This window comes from Phascolarctos cinereus, unplaced genomic scaffold (assembly GCF_003287225.1).
Source record: "Phascolarctos cinereus isolate Bilbo 61053 unplaced genomic scaffold, phaCin_HiC Scaffold_5;HRSCAF=322, whole genome shotgun sequence".
NCBI classification, from domain to species: domain Eukaryota; kingdom Metazoa; phylum Chordata; class Mammalia; order Diprotodontia; family Phascolarctidae; genus Phascolarctos; species Phascolarctos cinereus.
In genome coordinates, this window is record NW_027555958.1 from 445,373,352 (window position 1) to 445,392,732 (window position 19,381).

Below are 19,381 nucleotides of genomic sequence, written 5' to 3' on the forward strand. Positions count from 1 at the left end.
CCTTGGACATGGGGCCTTGGCTTAGTCTTGAGACACAATCGGTGAATAAAGCCCGGCCCAATCATGTCCGCTCCCTGTCCCCAACACACGCTCAGCAGGACACAGTACACCTTCAAGTCACTGATGTTTCCTGTCACTTTAATTAAGACACGTGTGAGTGAGCAGCCCCTGTGGGCCAAGTTCTCCCCGCCCCAGCCCTTCTGGCAGATGTGGGGCGAGAACAGTCCCCGATGACCAGGGGAAGATTATTGCTGACCTCTTCAGTGTGAGAAAAGTTAAAAGGCCGCAGGCCTGTGGTCGGGGCCAGCCCTGAGTATTCCCTTTCCCTAGACTAGACAGGCTGGCCCAGGGTGGGGGGAAAGGGGGCACGTCCAGCTCAAGCTGCACCCCCACCCCCAGGGCTGTGCAAGGGGAGCCCCTGTGGTTAGGGGTAAGGTCGGGGAGGGGGGTGGTTGTGGTCCCTGTGTGCCAGCTCATAGGAAGAGAGGAGAGTCCAGGTCTGTCCCCCTGCTCTAGCCAGGTCCCATGACCCACCAGCAGAGACCAAGACATGATCCACAGACCCCCTGCCCAAATGGTATGGCTGCCCTCAGTGCAGCCCTGAGGCACTTAGGTGGTGGGTGAGGGCCAGGGTGAGGCCAGCTTGGCTCAGTTCGCCTTGACTTTGGGCACTCCATTCTGCTGGACAGCCCTGGGCAGCCGTTTGCCCTTTGTATAGGATTGATACCAGAAGTTGGAGAAGAGCACAAAGAAGACGGTGCCATATATCCAGATGAGGTGGATGATCACAGGGTACTGGTAGTCACAGCTGGGCAGGAAATAATACTGAGAGATGTGCAATGAGACCAGCACAAACTGGATCTGGGGGGGAGAGAGGCCTAGGCTCAGGGCAGAGGGCAAGGGCCAGGCGTGGGCTCAGGACTGGGATGCTGAAGAAGGACACAAGGAGGGATGGAGGGGAAGGAATGGGAGGGGCTGGTGGAAAAGTGGGGAAGGAAGGGAAATGCAGGAGACCCTGAAGAGGGAGGGAGCAGGTTCTCTCACCAGCTGGATAGCTGTCATGTGCTTCTTCCACCACAGATAGGGCTGGGCTGCTGGGCCCAAAGCAGACAGCCCATAATAAAGGTACATGACCACATGGACAGAGGAGTTCACCATGGCATGGAAGGAACCCATTCCTCCTGGGAAGCAGGAAGCAGGGTAGAAAGATAGGGTCAATGCAATGCTGGCACTAAGGGAGCTAGCAGCCTCTCAAAGCCCACCACTATCCTATCCACTCCTCACCTGGGGCCACCCTAACGCCCCACCACCAGCTCCAGGGCAGCACAGAGTGATGGAAGACATGCAAGAAAGTCACCTGACCATCCTTCTTTCGAAGAATAAAGATTACCTGTAGGGGAAGGGGTAGTGGTCAGGGCTGAGGCCTGGCTTCCCCCAACCCTGCCCCTGGCCATCCCAAGCCCCAAACACATTAGCACTCACCGTATCCATCAGTTCGATGAACTTTGAGAACAGAAAGAGCCAAGCCACACGAACCATCTGCAAGGTGGAAGGAAGGAGGCCCCCAGTAAGGCCCCCTGGCCAGTTCTAGCTCCCTACCTCAAGGCACCCTGGCACCCATCCCTACCCAGGGTTCAACTCACCCGAAGGGCCTCAGGGTTCTGGGAAAAGTCCACAGGGTCGCAACGCCATGTGTAGGTGCTCAGCCAGCCAGACATCAGGAACTGGGGCAGGTGGGGGTGGGGAGGAGAAGCTGGTCAGAGGGGCCGTTTCCCTCCTCTGACAACCCAAGGCCCTCAGAGGGCCCTGCTCTGCAGCTCCCCCCCCTTCTTGCCTGCCTTTCACTAAGCTGGATACCCCCTTTTTCAGTCTGCTGTGGGCATTCGACAATTAGGAGGGGGAGCAGGGCCAACTGCAGCCCCTCCTGAACAACGACCCCTCACCTCACCTCATAGACTATGTAGAGGGACAAAGCCACCAGGGAGAAGTTGTATGTGACCATGAAGCCTCGAAGCTGGAGTGGTTTCCGATTGGCCATCAGCCGGGGCCCCAAGGACAGCACAAAGTAGACATAGGCCACAAGGATGGAGGTCATGAGCAGCGGGGTGTCCATCAAGGGGTAGCCCTGGAGCCGGGGATCTGTGGGGACACAAGCGCAGGGTCAGGATCTGGGGAGGCTTGGGGAGTGGGGAGAGGTCGGAGGGGCTCCAGTCTCACCTGCTTTCTTCATCACTTCATGGTACAAGTTGATTAAGGACTCCATCCTGGCTGGCTGGGCTTCTGGGAAGGGAAGTGCAGAGGGGTGAGGGTCAGGCAGGGTCCATAGATATGCCACTGCCCTATGGGGTGAAGAGTGGTGAACAAGATGCCCAGGGATACTTGGGTTCTCTGGCTAACCAAGGTCAAAAGGAGAGGAGATGGTAAGATCAGAGACAGAGAGGCAAGGGAGCGTGGAGAGGGAAGGAGGGCCGGTACAAACTCGAGGAACACTGGAGAAGGGCGATGGAGCCTGGCCAGAGAAGGGAGAGTGGAGGACCAAAGCACAGCAGACAAGGCAGGGAGGCCCGGCAGAGAAGCAAGGGCACGCCTGGGGCCCAGGGCACTCTTCTGTTCACCTGCCTGGCTTGGGGTGTTGCTCCGGCCCCCTTCCTCCCCCTGCCAGAATCTCTGTCCTTGGTCCCAAGCTCTCTTCCTTGATTGCCTCTCCCTCGCTCCTTCTTCTCTGGCCTCCCCGCTTCCCCCGGGCCCCAGCCTTCTTTCTCCCGACCTCCTCCGCTGTCCCAGGTGCTCTCGCCCCTCTCTTCCCCGGGGCTGGGCGGGCGGACAGCCTGGCCCACTAGCCTCTCTTCTCTTCTCTCCTCTCTTCTCCCTCCCGTCCCCTCTCCAGCCCGCTCACCCACCTCCTGCCTCTCCCGGCCCGTTCTGAGGTGCTCGTGGGCCCAGCAGCTGCACCTGTCTGACTAGATCAGGCAGCAGCCCCGCCCTCCACCCTCGCAGGGCGGGTCCAAGGAGGATCCGGGCCACAGGTCAGTCGCCTGTGGGAGTGGTATGAGGTGGCGAGGTGGTGGGGAAGAGCAGGTGGGCGTGGCCCGGGCCTGCCAGGATTGGGAAAGGACTCACTGCCCCGGTCCTGGTAGCAGTCCCCGTCCCCGGACCCCTCCCCATCCACATTCCCAACTGGCCAGACAGGCTCTCACCTCGAGGGGGCTTGGCAGGCCGGAAGGGGTGGGAGCTCAGACGGACTAGTTGAGCCCCCAGGCCTGGACTGAGTCCTGGAGTGACCTGACAAACAGCAGGGGGAACGGGTTAAAGTGGGGAGCAGTAACCCCCTCAGTGTGCCCCCTGGATAGGCCCCCTCTGGAGGCCTGCCCAGCCCCAGCCCTGAGTGGGTGGCAGGAGTCCCTGGCATGTAAGGGGGAGGGCAGCAGCCACCCCCAAATCACCCCTTCCTGGAGGGAGGGGTCCCAACAAGCAGGCAGGAATGTCAGAGGAGGGGCAGCCACCCTGGGCCCTCTGGAATTCCCTGACTGGCCACTAGCCAGGGCCAGATACACAAAACAAAGACAAATTGATCCAAGAGTGGACTGCAGGCACATGCAGGGAACCCATAAAAGATGCAGAAAAATAGATAGGGATGTCACTCTCTCTCTTTCTCACACACATACACACACACACACACACACACACACACACACATAGAGACATGCATGCACTGGCTCCCTATAGCCTTAGAGGCCAATCCTCACTTTGACATTTAAAAAGGCCCTTCACAATCTGGCTTCATCCTCTTTCCCTATATTTATTATATGCTTCTCTCCTTCATGTCCTTTAGCTCAAGCAGACTGGCCTTGGCTTCCTCATACATGACACTACATCATCTCCCATCTCCGTGCCATTGTAACAGGCAGTTTATGCCTGGAACACCTCTCACTTCCACTGCATCTTTGATTTTTAGCTGCCTTTAATGCTCAGCCCAGTCATGGGATGGATCCCAGATCTCCATCCAGCTGGAAGCGCCATCTACCCAGTTCATCCTCCCAGCTGCTGGTGTCTCTCCCCTCACAGCAACACCCCCCCCATTAGTCTGTCTATATTCTGTATTTGTCAGTATTTATGTTGCTTCCCTGGAGAGAATGTAAGGTCACGGAGGATGGGAACTTTCATTTTTGCTTTTGTAGACCTCTGGCCAGCACAGTGCCTGGTACAGAACACAGGACGTGCTTAAGGAACCTACACATGCATTCATGAATGAATAAATGAATGAATGAAGCTCAGAGGAAGGGACTGTGAAGTCTTTGCACTGGCCTGCACACCTCAACACTGTTGCCCAGCATATGGAAAAGGAGAGCCAGGGCAGGCCCCAAACCCCACTGCCAGGGGCCTCATCTCCCAGACTGCCTGCCTCACCCCTAACCCCCACAAGGGGAGGAGGGGATACTCTCCAAGCCGGACAGTCAGGTGGGCTCTGCTCCCTTCTCAGCTCTCTGGAGCAGGTGCTCAACAAAAACTTGTGGGCAGAGTCAACTGACAGCCGGGGCTAGGGTGCCTAGGCTGGGCTCCTTGGGCAGTTTGCCAAGCCTGACCTCCACCCACCCACATACTCCAACCTCTACTCAACTACATCCACCTACTTCACACCCCTACAGGACCCTGCCTCTCTGCCTCCTCCGTCATCCCCCGGTATGATGAGGGAGACAGGGGGGCTGGCCCCATCGAGGCCGTGCTGGGAGTCCCAGAGGCCTAGAATGCCGGACAAGGGCTTGCCTCGGCGGTGGGGACAGGCGCCACCTGAAGGGGAAGTTTGTGTCCCCAGAGGCCTCGGGGGCGGGTCCTGGTCCGCTCGCACATGCCCGCGGCGCGATCCCCGTCCCGGGCTCCGCGCGGGCTCACTCTGAGTGCTCTGGCACTGCCAGTCACGGTCAGGGTCACACTCACACTCACACGTGCTCCTCCCCACCTGAGTTCGGAGAAGGCCCAGGGCCGCTCCCAGTGGGGAGCCAGGCTGCCCGACCCCACCCCCTACGGCACCGCGAGACTCGGGCCCCCTCCCCCTTCTCCCCCTCTCTCTCCCCTTCCGGCCCGGGCCAGCCCGGGCTGGCCGGAGAAAGGGAACACGGGACGGGAAGGATGGGGAAAGCGGGGAAAGAGGGCCCAGCTGGGGCCCCCGGAGGGAGACAGGACAGCTGAGACGGAGGGAGGAGGGATAAGGAACGGGGGCCCAAGCCCGGTCCGGAGGGAGAGGGGCAGATATGCGGAACCCCGCCCTCCCGCCCCGCGCCGGCCCCCGCGCCAAGCCGCGCCCGGAGCCCGAGCCCCGCCTGCCCCGCCCGGGCCCAGGAACTCACCGGGCCGAGCGAGCGCGCGCAGAACTCCGCGGGGCGGGCGGTGGGACGGCCGGACGGGCAAGGGCCGGGGGCGGGGGGAGGGCGGAGGCGGACCAGCTAGTGGAGGGCCGGGCGCGCCCAGGACCAAGGACCAGGGCGAGGGCGAGGGCAGTCCGTCGGTCGGTCGGGTCAGGGCGTCCGTCGGTCCGTCCTAAGGCCAGCCTGGCCGCCACTTCCTCCTCCTCCGCCTCCTCCTGCTCCCGGAGCTGCCGCCGACTTTCTGTCACCCCAGGGGGAGGGCGCCGAGGCCGGGCCCGAGGGGCGGGGGCGCCGCTGATTGGGCCGGCCCGGGCCTGGAGGCCTGGCAGGGCTGGGAGGACTGGGAGGGCTAGGAGGGCGGGCCTCGGCTCAGCTCAGCTCAGCTCAGCTCAGCTTGGCCAGCCCGGCCCAGCCCAGCCCGGCTCCGCCCGGCCCACCCCGACCGCGGGGGAGGGGCCTAAGAGGGAAGGGGCTACGATCTTCGCCCGCCCGGAAGCTTTCGCCCAGCAACCCCCTAAGTGGCCCTGCCCCGACGGTTCGGTCCAGCCTACTGCGCTTCCCCCGCCCCCCACTGACAAGCTCCTAGGGCCGGCCCACCCGACTGGGACCTTCTACGGTCCCGTTTCTTCATCTGTATGACTAGGGCCTTGGACTCCATGGCCTTCAAGGGCCCCTTCCAGTTCTAAGGCCATGAAGCCAGCCAGCTGTGATCTTAAACATCTCCAAGGGCAAAGTCAATCCCATATAAACTTCACTCGAAGCTATTCGTATCAGACTCGGATGGCGCCCAACGTTCTGACACTGTCATGGCGGGGGAGCTGGGAGTCTCTCGGTGAACATTCGAGAGGACGAACAGCTAACCCCAATTCTGAGCTGGCCTCAAGCATGGAAAGATCTGCCGTATTGAGGAGGGATCTCCCTTGTTTCTCTGGGCCCCCGGGGACAGAACCTGGAGTTGTGGGAGAAGTTTCAAAGAGGCTTGTTATTAAGAACTTCCCATCAATCTAGAGCAGTCCCAGGGGGCTGCCTCAGGAGGTGGAGAGCTCCCCGTCTTTGGAGCTTTTCAAGCAGAAGACTGAGAACCGCTTGTACGTTGGAGAAGGGATTTCTTTTGTGTTTGGATTAAACTAGATGCCTCTGAGTTCCCTTCCAGCTCTCCAATCCAAGGATTCTCAACATCCTGGTCAACTTTTTCGGAAGATGCCAGCATTTGAACCCGTAGTGCTGTGTGGTCTGAGCAGAGCAGAGTGTTGTGAGGCCACTGGCACCCTGGCTAGAGACATGAGGCTTTAGACTAACCCAGAGGAAGGACCAGCCTTCTCTGGTCTCCCTGCTGACTCACACGAAGCCTGCAGTCAACCAAAACCCTTAGGTTTTCTTCTTTGTTTTGGTCCAGACTTGTAATTTCATTGGTGTAGACCAGCAATTTCCACTCCCTGTGTGGAAACTTCCTCTGCCAAAGCACATAGGCAACCACTCTGCAAATTAAAGTCTTAGAGAAGTTATGTCGCCAGTAACATATAAAACGCAAGACTTGAATCCAAGTCTTCCTAAAACAAGGACCAGCTTTCTAGCCACTCTCCTGTTGCCTCTCTTGCCGATCTTTTTTTCACATGAATTATTCTCTTGTCACAGCCACATCTTCTTGATTCAATATTTATAGAACTGGTAGGTTTTGTTTTAACCAATTACAAAAGTAATAATAATAGCTACAGTTTTATATGGCACTTCAAGGTTTGAATAGCACTTTAGGTATTATTTCATTTGATCTTCACAACCATCTTGTGAGACAGTTGTTATTATGCTCATTCTGCAGATGAGAAAACTGAGGCTTAAACAGGTGAAGGGACTTGCCCAGAGTCATATAGTTCATAAGTGTCTGATTCAGGTTTTGAAATCGTGTCTTCCTGACTCAAAATTCAGTGTTTCTGAAATATTACCTATTAAAATGGATTTTACCAAATGAATAGGAGAACAAAGGGAATTCAAAAGCCTAGTGTTTTAAACACCCAAAACACAAACTCCTGGGAAAGGACTCTTTATTTGACAAGAACCACTAGAAAGCCATTTGGCAGAAAGTAGGCTTATACCAACATATTCATTACAACATACACCACGATTAGTTTCAAATGAATTTTGGTCCAGACCTGGAATTTCACTGAATTCTTAATGAGGAAACTCCCTATGCCATGGTAAATAGGCACTTACTCTTCAACTTGTAATCTAAAGAGTTGCCTGGGACACTGAGAGATTAAGTGCCTACCCAAGGTCATGCAGCTAATATGGGTCAGAAGTGGCACTTGAACACAAGCCTTCCTAACTCTAAGGGCAGCTTTCTATTAGCTCTATCTCACCTCTACCAAATATCAAGGGTCACATCATTTAAAAAAACAAACAAAAACCCAACAACAACCTTGAGGAGAATAGAAAGTCATTCTGGTTAGGAGGAGAAGGGTGGAATTCATATTGGCACAAACAAAATCCATGCAGCCAGGATAATTTTAAAATGTGAATGGGGTGGTGGCAAGAATTAGAAATTGAGGTGATGCCCATCCATTGGGGAATGGCTGAACAAGTTGTGGTACATGAATGTAATGGAATACTATTGTGCTATAAGAAATGATGAGCAGGCGGACTTCAGAAAAACCTGGGAAGACTTGTATGGACTGATGCGGAGTGAAGTGAGCAGAACCAGGAGAATGTTGTACATAGTAACAGCCACGTTGTATGATAACTAACTTTGATAAATGTAGGTCTTCTCAGCAATGCAAGGATCTAAGACATCTCCAAAAATCTCATGATGGAAAATGCGATCCACATCCAGAAGAAGAACTATGGTGTTTGAGTGCAGATCGAAGCATACTATTTGCTCTTTTTTTCCCTTCTGTTTTGTTTTATTTCCTCTTTCTTGTGATTCCTCCTATTCTTCCTTACAACATGACTACTGTGAAAATATGTTTAATAGGAATGTATATGTAGAACCTATATGAGATTGCATGCCATCTTGGGAAGGGAGGGGGAGAAAATTTAAAACTCAAAAGCATATGGAAGTAATGTTGAAAACTAAAAATAAATTAATAAAAATATTTTTAAAAAGAACTTAAAATGTGCATTTGGGAGGAATTTTTTTAAAAAAACATCTTTGATAAAAGTTTATAGAAAATTGACACAATTCAATAAGACTAGGACACAAGACAATGGATGAGGGGTTAAATGATATGAACAGTTTTCAGAAGAAGAAATTCCAACTATCAACAACCATATGAAAAAATACTCTAAATCACAAGTAAAGTAAATGCAAATTAAAACAACTTTGAGGATTAACCTTATAGCTGTCAAATTGGCAAAGATAGTAAGGAGCAGAAATAGTCAGTGCTGGTGGGGTTTGAGGAAGACAGGCATGCTAACATTAGAGTGCTGGACCTGAAGGCAGGAACACCTGCGTTCACATCCTGCCTCAGACACTAACTAGCTATTCAACCCTAGGCAAGTCAAATAACCTCTGCTTCAGTTCCCACCTTTGTAAAATTTGGATAATAACAGCACCTACTCACAAGGTTGTTGTGGGGACCAAATGATAACATTATTTGTAAAGCACTTTGCAGACCTTCACATAATATATAAATAGTATGAACACATTTGGTGAAATTGTGAATTGGTCCAACCATTCTAGATAACAATTTACAATTGTGTGAGAAAAATTACCAAACCTATTTATATTCTTTGATATCGCAATCCCACTATTGAAGTCAATCATAGAAATAAAGGTGCCATATGTGTCAAAACACTATTTGAAATAACAAAAAACTGGAACAAATTGTGTGTTCAATGACTGGGGAGCAGCTGGATGATTGTGAAATATGAGTGTAATGGAATATTATTTCAGTCTAAGTAATGCTGAGTATGAAGAATTCTGAGAAACATGAGAAGAGTTATATGAACTGATACAGAAGAAAGAAATAAGAATCAGAAGAACACATGCAGTGACTACAATTATGTCAAATGAAAGTACTACCAGAAGGTGGCTAAAGGCTAAAGCTGAGGTCAAATGTGATGGCCAATGTTGGTTCATTCCTTTCTGTTAAGAATGGTCAAGTGAAACAGGAGAATGATAAATGTTGGAGAAGATGTGGGAAAATTGGAACACATGCATCGTTGATGGAGTTGTGAACTGATCCAACCATTGTGAGAGCAATTTGGAACTATGCTCAAAGGGCTATAAAAATGTGTATGCCCTTTGACCCAGCAATAGCACTTCTAGGGCTGTATCCCAAAGAGATCATAAAAATGGGAAAAGGACTCATTTGTACAAAAATACTTATAGCAGCTATTTCTGTGGTGGCAAAGAATTAGAAATTGAGGAGATGCCCATCAATTGGGGAATGGCTGAACAAGTTGTGGTACATGAATGTAATGGAATACTATTGTGCTATAAGAAATGATGAGCAAGCAGACTTCAGAAAAACGTGGAAAGATTTGTATTGTCTGATGCTGAGTGAAGTGAGCAAAACTAGGAGAACGTTGTATATAGTAACAGCCACTATGTGCGATGAATAACTTTGATAGACTTAACCCTTTTCAGCAATGCAAGGATCTAAAATATCTCCAAAAGTCTCATGATGGAAAATGCTATCCACATTCAGAGAAAGAACTATGGAGTGTGAATGCAGATCAAAGCATACTATTTGCTCTATTTCTTCTATTTTGTTTTGTTTTCTCTTTCTTGTGGTTCCTCCTATTGGTTCTAATTCTTCTTTACAACACGACTAATGTGAAAATATGTTTAATAGGAATGTATATGTAGAGCTTATATCAGATTGTGTGCCGTCTTGGGGATGGAGGAGGGGAGAGAGAGGGAGAAAATTTAAAACAAAAGTTTATGGAAGTAAATGTTGAAAACTAAAAATAAATTAATTTTTTAAAAAAGGAAATGGTCAGATGAAAAATGCAAAGTTGAGGGCAGAGATTGTCTTTTGCCTCTTTTTGTATCCCCAGTACTTAGCACAATGCCTGGCATATAGTAGGTGCTTAATAAATGTTCATTGACACATAGCATCAGTTGTTTTTAACTGTTTTTGTTTTTTAAATGGGGGGGAGAGGGTGAATTATGAGTTTATTCTTTTCCAGATAGTAACTGATGTGTCAGAACAAAACCAGTGAATACAATTTAATGGAATGGGGAGATCCGCTAGAGCTAAATTAGCATTTTCCCCGTTTTAATTGCAGATTGTAATTCATTGGTCATTTTCCCAATGTGCTCCTTCCACAAATCAGACCAGGTCCTTTGAGATAACTTTTGCTTGTTGAATGTTTAGCTATTAATATCTGTTATATCTTGTTCAATATTGTCCAACTCTTTGATCATGCGTAGCTCGTAAATGTTGAGGAGGAGAGGGGAATTGATCAGTTTTTCTTTTCAGCAGACCTTAGAAGGATTTCCTTAATTTAGTGAGATCCTTATGGACTAAAGGTCCATCAGCTTTGCCTGCTGGCCCAGAAATCCCCAGTAATTAACCCAAGCTATGTAATCCCTATGGGGAGTTCTACACCTGTTCTGGGCTTGCCTGACCCTGTTGTCTTCCTTGGCATCTTGAGCCCACCTTACTTCTTCTTTTTTTTTTTTGGCATTTGTTTGTGTTTGTGTTTGTTTTTTTTCCACCTGACTTTTGTTGGTCTATTGGATTACCCTTGCAGTGGCTGAGTGGCTGGGAAAATTTCAAGTGCCTTTTGGTACCAGGACCCAGATCAAATCTGGTCCTCAAAGGGATCCCTATGGTACAAGGACCCCTGGAGAAATTCTAGCATGCTCTGTGTGGAAGGGGACACCTAGAGATTTTCTAAGCAGCCTTCAGGATTCCAGCCCAGCTAAAGGACTCACCTGGCAGCTATGCCACACCTAGACATGAACTTGACTGGATCGATGCTACATAGAAAGTGAGCTAAGCCGAGAGCCTTCTTCCCCAGACACCAAGGTGGTACAGGGGAGTGTAGGCCCCGGTGGTATTGGGGGATAAAAGTTTGTATTTTGTTCTTGCTCTATGAAACAAAATGTTGCTGGTCTCACCCTGAGTCCCCCGAGTCTCTTGTGCGGACCTCCATCTCTTGGGTTAGTCTATTCTAGACTTCTAAGTTTCAGAGTGCTGGATCTTCAGGGCTTTCTCAGGAACAGAGTACTAGGGCTGGGCTGTCCTGGTCTGAGCACTGCCATCCCTCCTCTGGCCACTGCTACTCCCTGGAGTTTCCAAGGTTGTCAGGCTTTCTGACCCCTCTGGGCCTTTCTCAGGGATCCTTCCACTCTTGCTACATCCAGGCAGAGATCTTCTCTGGCCCATAGTGGAAACTGGGAAGCTGGCCTTATTTGCTTCATTTGCTTCACTGACTTGGTTCAATTCCTTCCTTCCTCTTGCCTGTGGGCTTCTGGCTGATTTTTTGTGCAGTTCTGGGGTGAGTGGGTGAGAAACTTGAGTTTCTCATTGTATTTCTTGATCCTTATTCAGACTGGTGTGGATTTCAAGTTTCTGCAGGAGTACGTACATGGGAGAACGATGGTCTTCCTTGGTAGCTGCAACTTTTTGGCCACCTTTAGCTGGTGGCCTAACTCAGTAGTACTGCTCCCTCTTCAGCTGGAGCGTTATAGTGCTCTCTTTAGCTGGAATGGATACTGTGCTCTTTCAGCCTGGGCAACAACCTCAGCCTAGGATTGAAAGAAGCTTCTTTTCTTTGACTCTCTCAGAGCCCCAGCTTGGAAGTGTAATGCCTACAGGCATGAGGGAGAGAGGTCTCATTTCTCCGATGTGAGGATTCTTCCCATTTCAAAGTCTCTTCCTCCCATAAGGAATCCATGAAAGGAAAAAAAAAAGTTATCTTCTCCTTTTTGCCACTTGTACTAAGTTCGAGTCCACTCTCCTCAGGGACCTTGTTTATGTAAGAAGAGAATGTGTCTTCAGTTCAGGGAGCTATTTCTGTAAAAACTGTCTTTGTTACCCTGGCTCAGTAAATATCCATTCTAAAAGTTATTGAAGGGGCAGCTAGGTGGCAGTGAATAGAGCACTGGCCTTGGAGTCAGGAGGACCTGAGTTCAAATAATCCAGCCTCAGACACTTAACACTCACTAGCTGTGTGACCCTAGGCAAGTCACCCAACCCCAATTGCCTCACCCCAAAAACATAAATAAATAAATAAATAAATAAAAGTTATTGAAGTGTGGCTGATAAATCAATGCAGAGCATACCAATAGGGGCTTATACTAGGAACTTCTACCTCCCTCCATGATTATTTTTAGGGTGCCAGGATATTATTTAGGATTATTTCTAAAATACTGAGTTTAGTGGTCAGCTGCCTTCTGGGGAATAGTCCATGAAATTGAGCAGCAGTTCTAGATGTAGCCCAGAGTGGGGTGCCAAAATTTGAAGGAACTGGGAGTGTTTAGCCTGGAGAAGAGGAGACCCAAGGGGGACATAATAGCCATCTCAAGTATTTGAAGGGCTGTCCTGTGGAAAAGGGATTAGACTTGAATGCTTCAGAAGGACCAGGATCAATAGGGGTGAGGGGGAGTGAGGAAAGGTTGCAAAGAGGCAGATTTGGACTTCATTTCAGGAAAATTTTCCTGGCAATGAGAGCTGCCCCCAAATGGAATGGGCTGCCTGGGGCGGTGATGAGACCTCCAAGGATGGAGGTCTGATGTGGTACAGTGATCCTTGTCTAGGCATGCTTTGAATGACACGGTCGCTTCCATACTCTGAGACCCTCTGAGTTGGCTGGATTTGGTGATGTGTACTATTATGGGGGTGTGAAAGGTTAGAGGGAGTGGGTGCAGTGGGTGCAGGGAGTCAAAGGTGACCCAAGATGCCTTAGAGGGTTTGACTAGGTTCATATGTGACGACAGGCCCACTGACAGATGGAGGGAATTCAGGATCGGAAACCAGTTTTTCAGGTAAGATGATGACATCAGTTTCAAATATTTTGCCTTGAAGGTGACAACCTAGCTTCCAAGTGATGTCAACATACAGTTGAAGATGTACAGAAGGACAGAAACTCAGGATTCTGAAGGACTTGCATGGAGGTAGTCATTGAAGTCCCGAACCTTCGACAATCCCCAGAGAAAGGGGAGCAAGGACAAGCATGGGGTGGGAAGGGATCAGGGAGCAATTACTATCTCCTTTAGCATCTCCGAAGATCTGTAGAGGGGAAACACTGAGCACACAAGTTCCCCAAAGCTTCAAAAGGCAACGTCAATAAGAAACCCCCAAAGCTGAGGATGGTGGTGTTGTGGAGAGCCCTTGGAAGAAGGGGAGATCACTAGCCAACCAATCACTAAGTGGGTCCTGTTTAAGGCCCCTCCCCCCCCTTCCGTGATATCCAAACCAAGCTTTCTGTTTTTGCTGTTCATCCTTTGTTCTGGAAGAGGACCAATGACATCAGGGAGGGTGATCTTTTCATAACTGGGCAGCTTAGGAACTGAGATTAAAGCAAGACAGTCCCTCCCTTCAAGAACCCAGCGTACACTAACCTGCCCTAAAGTCCAGGGGTCCGGTGCTGGAGAGAGGAAAAACAAGCTGTAAAATGCAAGAGGTAGGGTGATTTGTGAAAGCATAAAATCATCAATTTTCATAAAATTTATGAAGAGGTTTTTTTTCTTTTGTAAGAGTGAAAAAGTGAATTATGGTCTGTGGCTAGCTGGGTTCAAGTCCTTAAGGTCTATAAAAAGACCATAGACCTCTGAAGGTTGAGGTGTTTGGCTGAAGTATTCTCATTCTTTGAATGATGTCTCCCTGTTGATGTTGGGGTAAGGAAGATGTGAGGAGCCCACAACATTCCCTAGACCAGATGTCTGCACACACACACACACACACACACACACACACACACACACACACTACTCTTTGGCCTGGAGTGTTGATGGGCAAGGTGAGACTTGAAATGTCTAAGGTGAAATGATTAAAAACAGAAACAAATCACCTCTCTTGTATTTTACACCCCCGGTTTTTCTCTCTCGTGATACTGAAGCTATTCCTATCTTAAGCAGTATGCAGACTTTAGGGACACCCTATATAAATAGATACAAAAGATGTACAGAATAAATACAAGGTAATTTGGTAGAAGGAGGCACCAGCTGCTGAAGGTGGGGGTGGGGTTGAGAATCAGTAAAGGCCTCCAGTTGTTATTCAGCTGTGTCTGACTTTGCGACTCTGTCTGGGGTTTTCTTGGCAAAGATACTGGAATGGTTTGCCATTTCCTTCTTCAGATCATTTTACAGATGAGGAAACTGAGGCAAAACAGGGTTAAGTGACCTGCCCAGGGTCACACAGCTGGGAAGTGTCTGAGGCTGGATTTGAACTCGGGAAGATGAGTCTTCCCGATTCCAGGCCCCAAGCTCTATCCACTGTGCTGCCTAGATGCCTGGGAAGGCCTCCTATAGGGGATTTCAAGAGATGGAAGTGAAATGGGAGGGGATTCGAGGAATGGGGAAAGCCTGGTCAAAGGCATTATAGATGGAAAGTGGAATATCTTGTACAGGGAACAGCAAGTGGGTCTGTTTGGTTAAAAAGCATACAGTGTGTGAAGACAAGTAATATGGAGGATGAATCATGGGAGGCTAGGTTGGGACTAGGTTGTAAAGGACTTTAAAATCTGAGCAGAGAGGCTGGTATTTGATTCTAGAAGTACTAAAGGAGCCCCTGGAGTTGACTCAGTGACATGGGCAGTGCCAGTGACATGGGCAGAGCTGGATTTGGGAAAACGATTCTGACAGCTGAGTAAAGTGGGGGAAGGCCTGAGGCAGGGGAACCGACCGGGAAGCTCTGGTGGCCGGCCAGGCAGAGTGACATAAGGGGCAGAGGGAGCCAGGACTGGAAGAAATGGTGTTGCCTAGGGCTGAGCCCAGGCCAACTGCAATGTTTTGGCCACTCTTCTGATGTCAATTCCAAGAAGGCTAGGAGTCCCCAGGAGCCATCGCCCCCAGGCAGGAGTCCAGATAGGCCGAGCAGCAGGAGAGCGCTGCCACCCATACTCTCCAAGAGGTAGAGAGTGGGGCCAATGCCTGACTGGTGTGGGTGATGAGTTCCTGCCTCCTGAGGCCCCGCCAACCCCCATTCCTGGAGTGGAGAGTGGCCCCTCCTCCCCCACCTCCGCCTTCCTTAGCTTTCACTCCTCTCTCATCCAAACAGTTCCCTAAATTCCACCTGTTTTAGGAAGCCTCCTTGAGTAATAGGAAGGAACTGAAGGTTTTCCCCACAGTCCCACCCCATCTGACTCACTCTTCAGTCACTACTGGCTAAGTCACTCCAGCCTTCGAACGCTTCCTGTCAGTCTGTGTACGTGAGTCTTTCCCAAGGAAAAGACCAGGGTATGTGGGTTTGGGGTGGGGTGGGGGAGAGGGCAGAGAGGAGAAGAGACAGAGACATAGACATAGTCAGAGAGAGAGAGAGAGAGAGAGAGAGAGAGAGAGAGTCAGACACAGAGAGAAGGGAAGGTACAACAGACCTGGAAGGGAAGAATCCTCAAAGCCCACAGGCCTCTCCAAGCTGGCCAGAGCCTATTTGAGCCTGAGCCAGAGTCCCCTGGACAATGCCCCGCTGAACAGGTGGTCATCCAACCTCTGACTGGTAGAACATTTTATCCTCCCTCCGTCACGCTAGCCCAGACGTCTCCAGGGTTCACGAGGATACCCAGGGGCTCCAGTAGTCAAAACATGTGGGGGGCTGGAGTCCTAGGGCAGATCGATTTCCTACTCTTGTCTTGCTGCAATACATGGCCCCTTGGGACATTTGTAGCTCAGGCTTCAGCACAGCGAAGAGGTGGGGAGGAGGAGTCAGGCTTTCTGCCATTTCCTAGCTCCCCAGAGAAACGTGTAGGGAAGGGAAAGCATGGGGAAAGGGAAGGGAAGGGAATGGAAGCACGCAGAAAGACAAACCTACAGAGAGAAGTGCCCCTCAGGACTCTTGGAGCACTAGCTTTGGCCCAGCAGCAAGGTGGGGAAGGGGCTGGACTTGGTGGTCTATTTGGTCCCTCCCAGTTTTAGAGCTGTGAGCCAGTGATTCTCTGCTTTGTAGAAAGGGATGCAGAGTGAAGAGGGAAAACACTATACCACGACTCCAACGACGTAAGTGGAAAGACCAGTAAGTGAAACTGAAGGTTGTATAATTATAATGGAGAAGCCCAGCCAGCAGAAGAGCTGAGAGAATGTGTCCCTTCACTGCAGATGCAGGGGACTATGAGTGTGGAATGTCGCCTGTGCCGGCAGACACAGTCAACTGCTCCACGGGTTTTTCTGAACTGCTTTCTTTTTCTCTTTCAAAATCTTTGTCCAAAGGAGGGCTCTCCGAGTGGGGGAGGAGGAGGGATCTGTTCATAAGTGAATGGGTGCAAATAGGGGAATTCCTTCCCTATGCCTCCCTGGACCATTTTCCACGTGCATGTCAACTAGGGGCACTCTTTTCTACAAGCACACTCAGAGTCCCAGGCGGGCAAAGAATACTCAGAAATTAAAAGTATAATTGTAGTAAGGCACATGTGTAGGGGGACACAGGTAGACAGTTAAATGATACAGTGGATATAGAGTGCTGGCCTTGGAGTTCAGAAGAACTGAGTTCAAATCCAGCCTTAGATATTTAATAATTGTGTGACCCTACACAAGTCACTGAATCTCTGTTTGCCTCAGTTTCCTCAACTGTCAAGTGGGAATAATAATAACATCTACATCCCAGGGTTGTTGTGAGGATCAAATGAGATAACATTTGCAAAGCATTTAGCACAGTGCCTGGCACATAGGCGCCACAAATGCCAGCTATGATGATGATGATGCCAAGGTAGCCCGACATTTCAGAACCTCAAGGTCTTCGCATCTTCTCACTCTCCAGGCGGTACTCCCAGGCGTGATATGAGCTATTGCGCTGTTAAGTTGGTCTGGCTCTTTGCAGGGCACAGCCTCTCCACTGGACTGGTGGCTCAGCTGGGCCTTCTCCTCCTAGTGCGTAACGTCTGAGCTGTTGGAGCCAGTCTGTTGATGGACTGAGCTGGGCAGTCACTAGGCGGTGGCTGCCAGGCAAGGATGTGCAGGCTGCAGGATGAGAGGACAGGGCAGGCTGTTTCTGCCACTGGGCTCTTTTCAGAGTGTGGGGTATCTGTTGGATGGGTTGATAATAATAATAATAATAGCCAACATTTCCAGAAATATTTAAGGGTTACAAGGCACTTGGAGGATAGCGCTGTTGTCTCTTTTGATAATGAAGTGAGTTACCCAGGGTCACACAGCTATTAAGTATCTGAAGCTGGATTTGAGCTGAGGTCTTCCTGACTCTAGGTCCAGAGCTCTCTTTTCAATGGGCAATTACCATCTTTTCCCACTGGGGGTACTGCACTCTCTTATCCTTCTCTGGTCATTGACAAGCCTCTGGGACTGACGCTGTCGGGGTGGCAGTATTGGGGGGGGGAGGGATACGATAGGGGAATGGTGAGAATGGAGTGGTGTGTGGAGGTGGTTAGGCTAAGAGAGGGACGGTAGGGACATGTGGTATGATGGCAGAGGCGTGTGAGGTGTTGGGGGGGAGGGATGGGAAGGGGGTGGATTTAGACTCAAGAGGATGGCAATACCCCCCTCAGGGGTGTTCTACGGAAGCTGACTGCTTTGCTTTCTTTGTTTTGAATCTGCCTTTGCCCAACCTTAGGTGAGTTCTCCCCGGCTCTGGCAGATCATCTAGAAAGTGTTCATCTGGGGAAAAGGAGCCCAGGCAGATGGGTCCTGGGCTTTCTAAGAAAGAAAGGGCCCAGGGGCAGCTAGGGGCCACAGTGGATAGAGCACCAGCCCTGGAGTCAGGGGGACTGAGTTCAAATCTGCCCTAAGACACATAACACTTACTAGCTGTGTGACTCTGGGCAAGTCACTTAACCCCAATTGCCTCACCAAAAAAGAAAGAAAGAAACAAAGAAATGGCCCACCTTGAGTGAATCAGCTGCTGAGGTAGGGCACTGACCCCTCCCCCCCATTCTGAGAAAAGAGGAATGTGCAGAGGCAAGGAGAGGGGAGGTGAAGGAAAGAGACTTTGAACTGGCAGCCCTGCAGCAGTAGAAGGGAAGGGGTTTAGGCCTGTGGGGGGAAATCTTTGAACCCAAGGAGCTAAATCAGCCTGGGGTCTAAGAAAAAGGCAGGGCTTTGATTTCAGTCTGGGTCCTTGATGCCACCTGCGAGCCCTGGCTGAAGGGGAGGTCCCCAGGACTCCCTGCTAACAGAGGCAGCTCTGTTACAGGTGTTCTGTGAGGCCTGAGACCCAGGGCAATCAAGCAAGCAGGACTTTGGAGGGTGATGCCTGAAAATGGAAATCCCAGAAAGTGAAGTTATCAGGAAAGCAGCTGCTTCTAAGCAGTGCCCTCAACATCACTAAATCCTGGACCCCTACCTGAAATAGAAGTCCCTCCACAGCATCCCTGATAAGTGGGTATCCAGTCGCGGCTTAAAGACCTCCGAGGATGGGGAAATCACCACCTCCTGAGGCAGTTTGTCCCACTCTGTGACAGCTCCAGGTGTCAGGAAGCTTTTCCTGCTCTTTCTCCTGATTCAGCTCTTTGGGAATAACCAGAATAAGCCTAGTATTTCCTTCAATTACTTGAAGGAACAGCTACAATGTTCCCTCTGAGCCTTCTCTTCAGAGTTCCTGGATCAGACCCTATTTCAGAGAATGGATTTTGTTCTCCGTGAAGGGTCAGTGGCCAATAGCCTACAGAAGACTTGGAGAAACCAACCAATGGCATGATCAATTTGGGCATAGGAAGAGACTGGCACCAGGAGGATGCGGGTAGCAAACCTGGTTATTCCTTGCCAGGGAAGTGCCTTTTTGGTCTCCTTTGCTGCTGCAGCAGCCTTGACCTACACTTTGTGTAGGTGCTATCCCAGTTCCTCTTCCCCAGATGGCCCCTTCTGGACTCCTCTCCTTCATACTAGCTTGCACAGTAGCTCCTACACAGATGGTAGAACTTCTGCTAAATCTTTAAAAGGTTTTGACACATTGGGCAATGACAGTTTA

The 19,381-nt window shown here is 50.3% G+C and overlaps 1 protein-coding gene across 2 annotated transcripts; it reads right to left on the reverse strand.

Moving 5' to 3' along the window:
- Positions 1-121: 121 nt before the first annotated feature.
- On the reverse strand, positions 122-5,709 carry ELOVL1 (ELOVL fatty acid elongase 1). 2 transcript variants are annotated; one of them, XM_020975409.2, is made up of 9 exons: positions 5,346-5,708; positions 3,198-3,282; positions 2,218-2,280; positions 1,949-2,139; positions 1,644-1,724; positions 1,483-1,539; positions 1,285-1,390; positions 1,045-1,181; positions 122-861 (listed from the first exon to the last, which is right to left on the reverse strand). In XM_020975409.2, exons 3-9 carry the CDS (start codon positions 2,261-2,263, stop codon positions 649-651), a joined length of 831 nt encoding a protein of 276 aa, XP_020831068.1. In that variant the 5' UTR covers positions 2,264-2,280; positions 3,198-3,282; positions 5,346-5,708; the 3' UTR covers positions 122-648. The 2 variants fall into 2 exon arrangements, with proteins under 2 accessions (XP_020831068.1, XP_078012714.1); XM_078156588.1 differs by lacking the exon at positions 3,198-3,282 and having other exon boundaries at positions 5,346-5,709.
- Between the last annotated feature and the right edge of the window lie 13,672 nt (positions 5,710-19,381).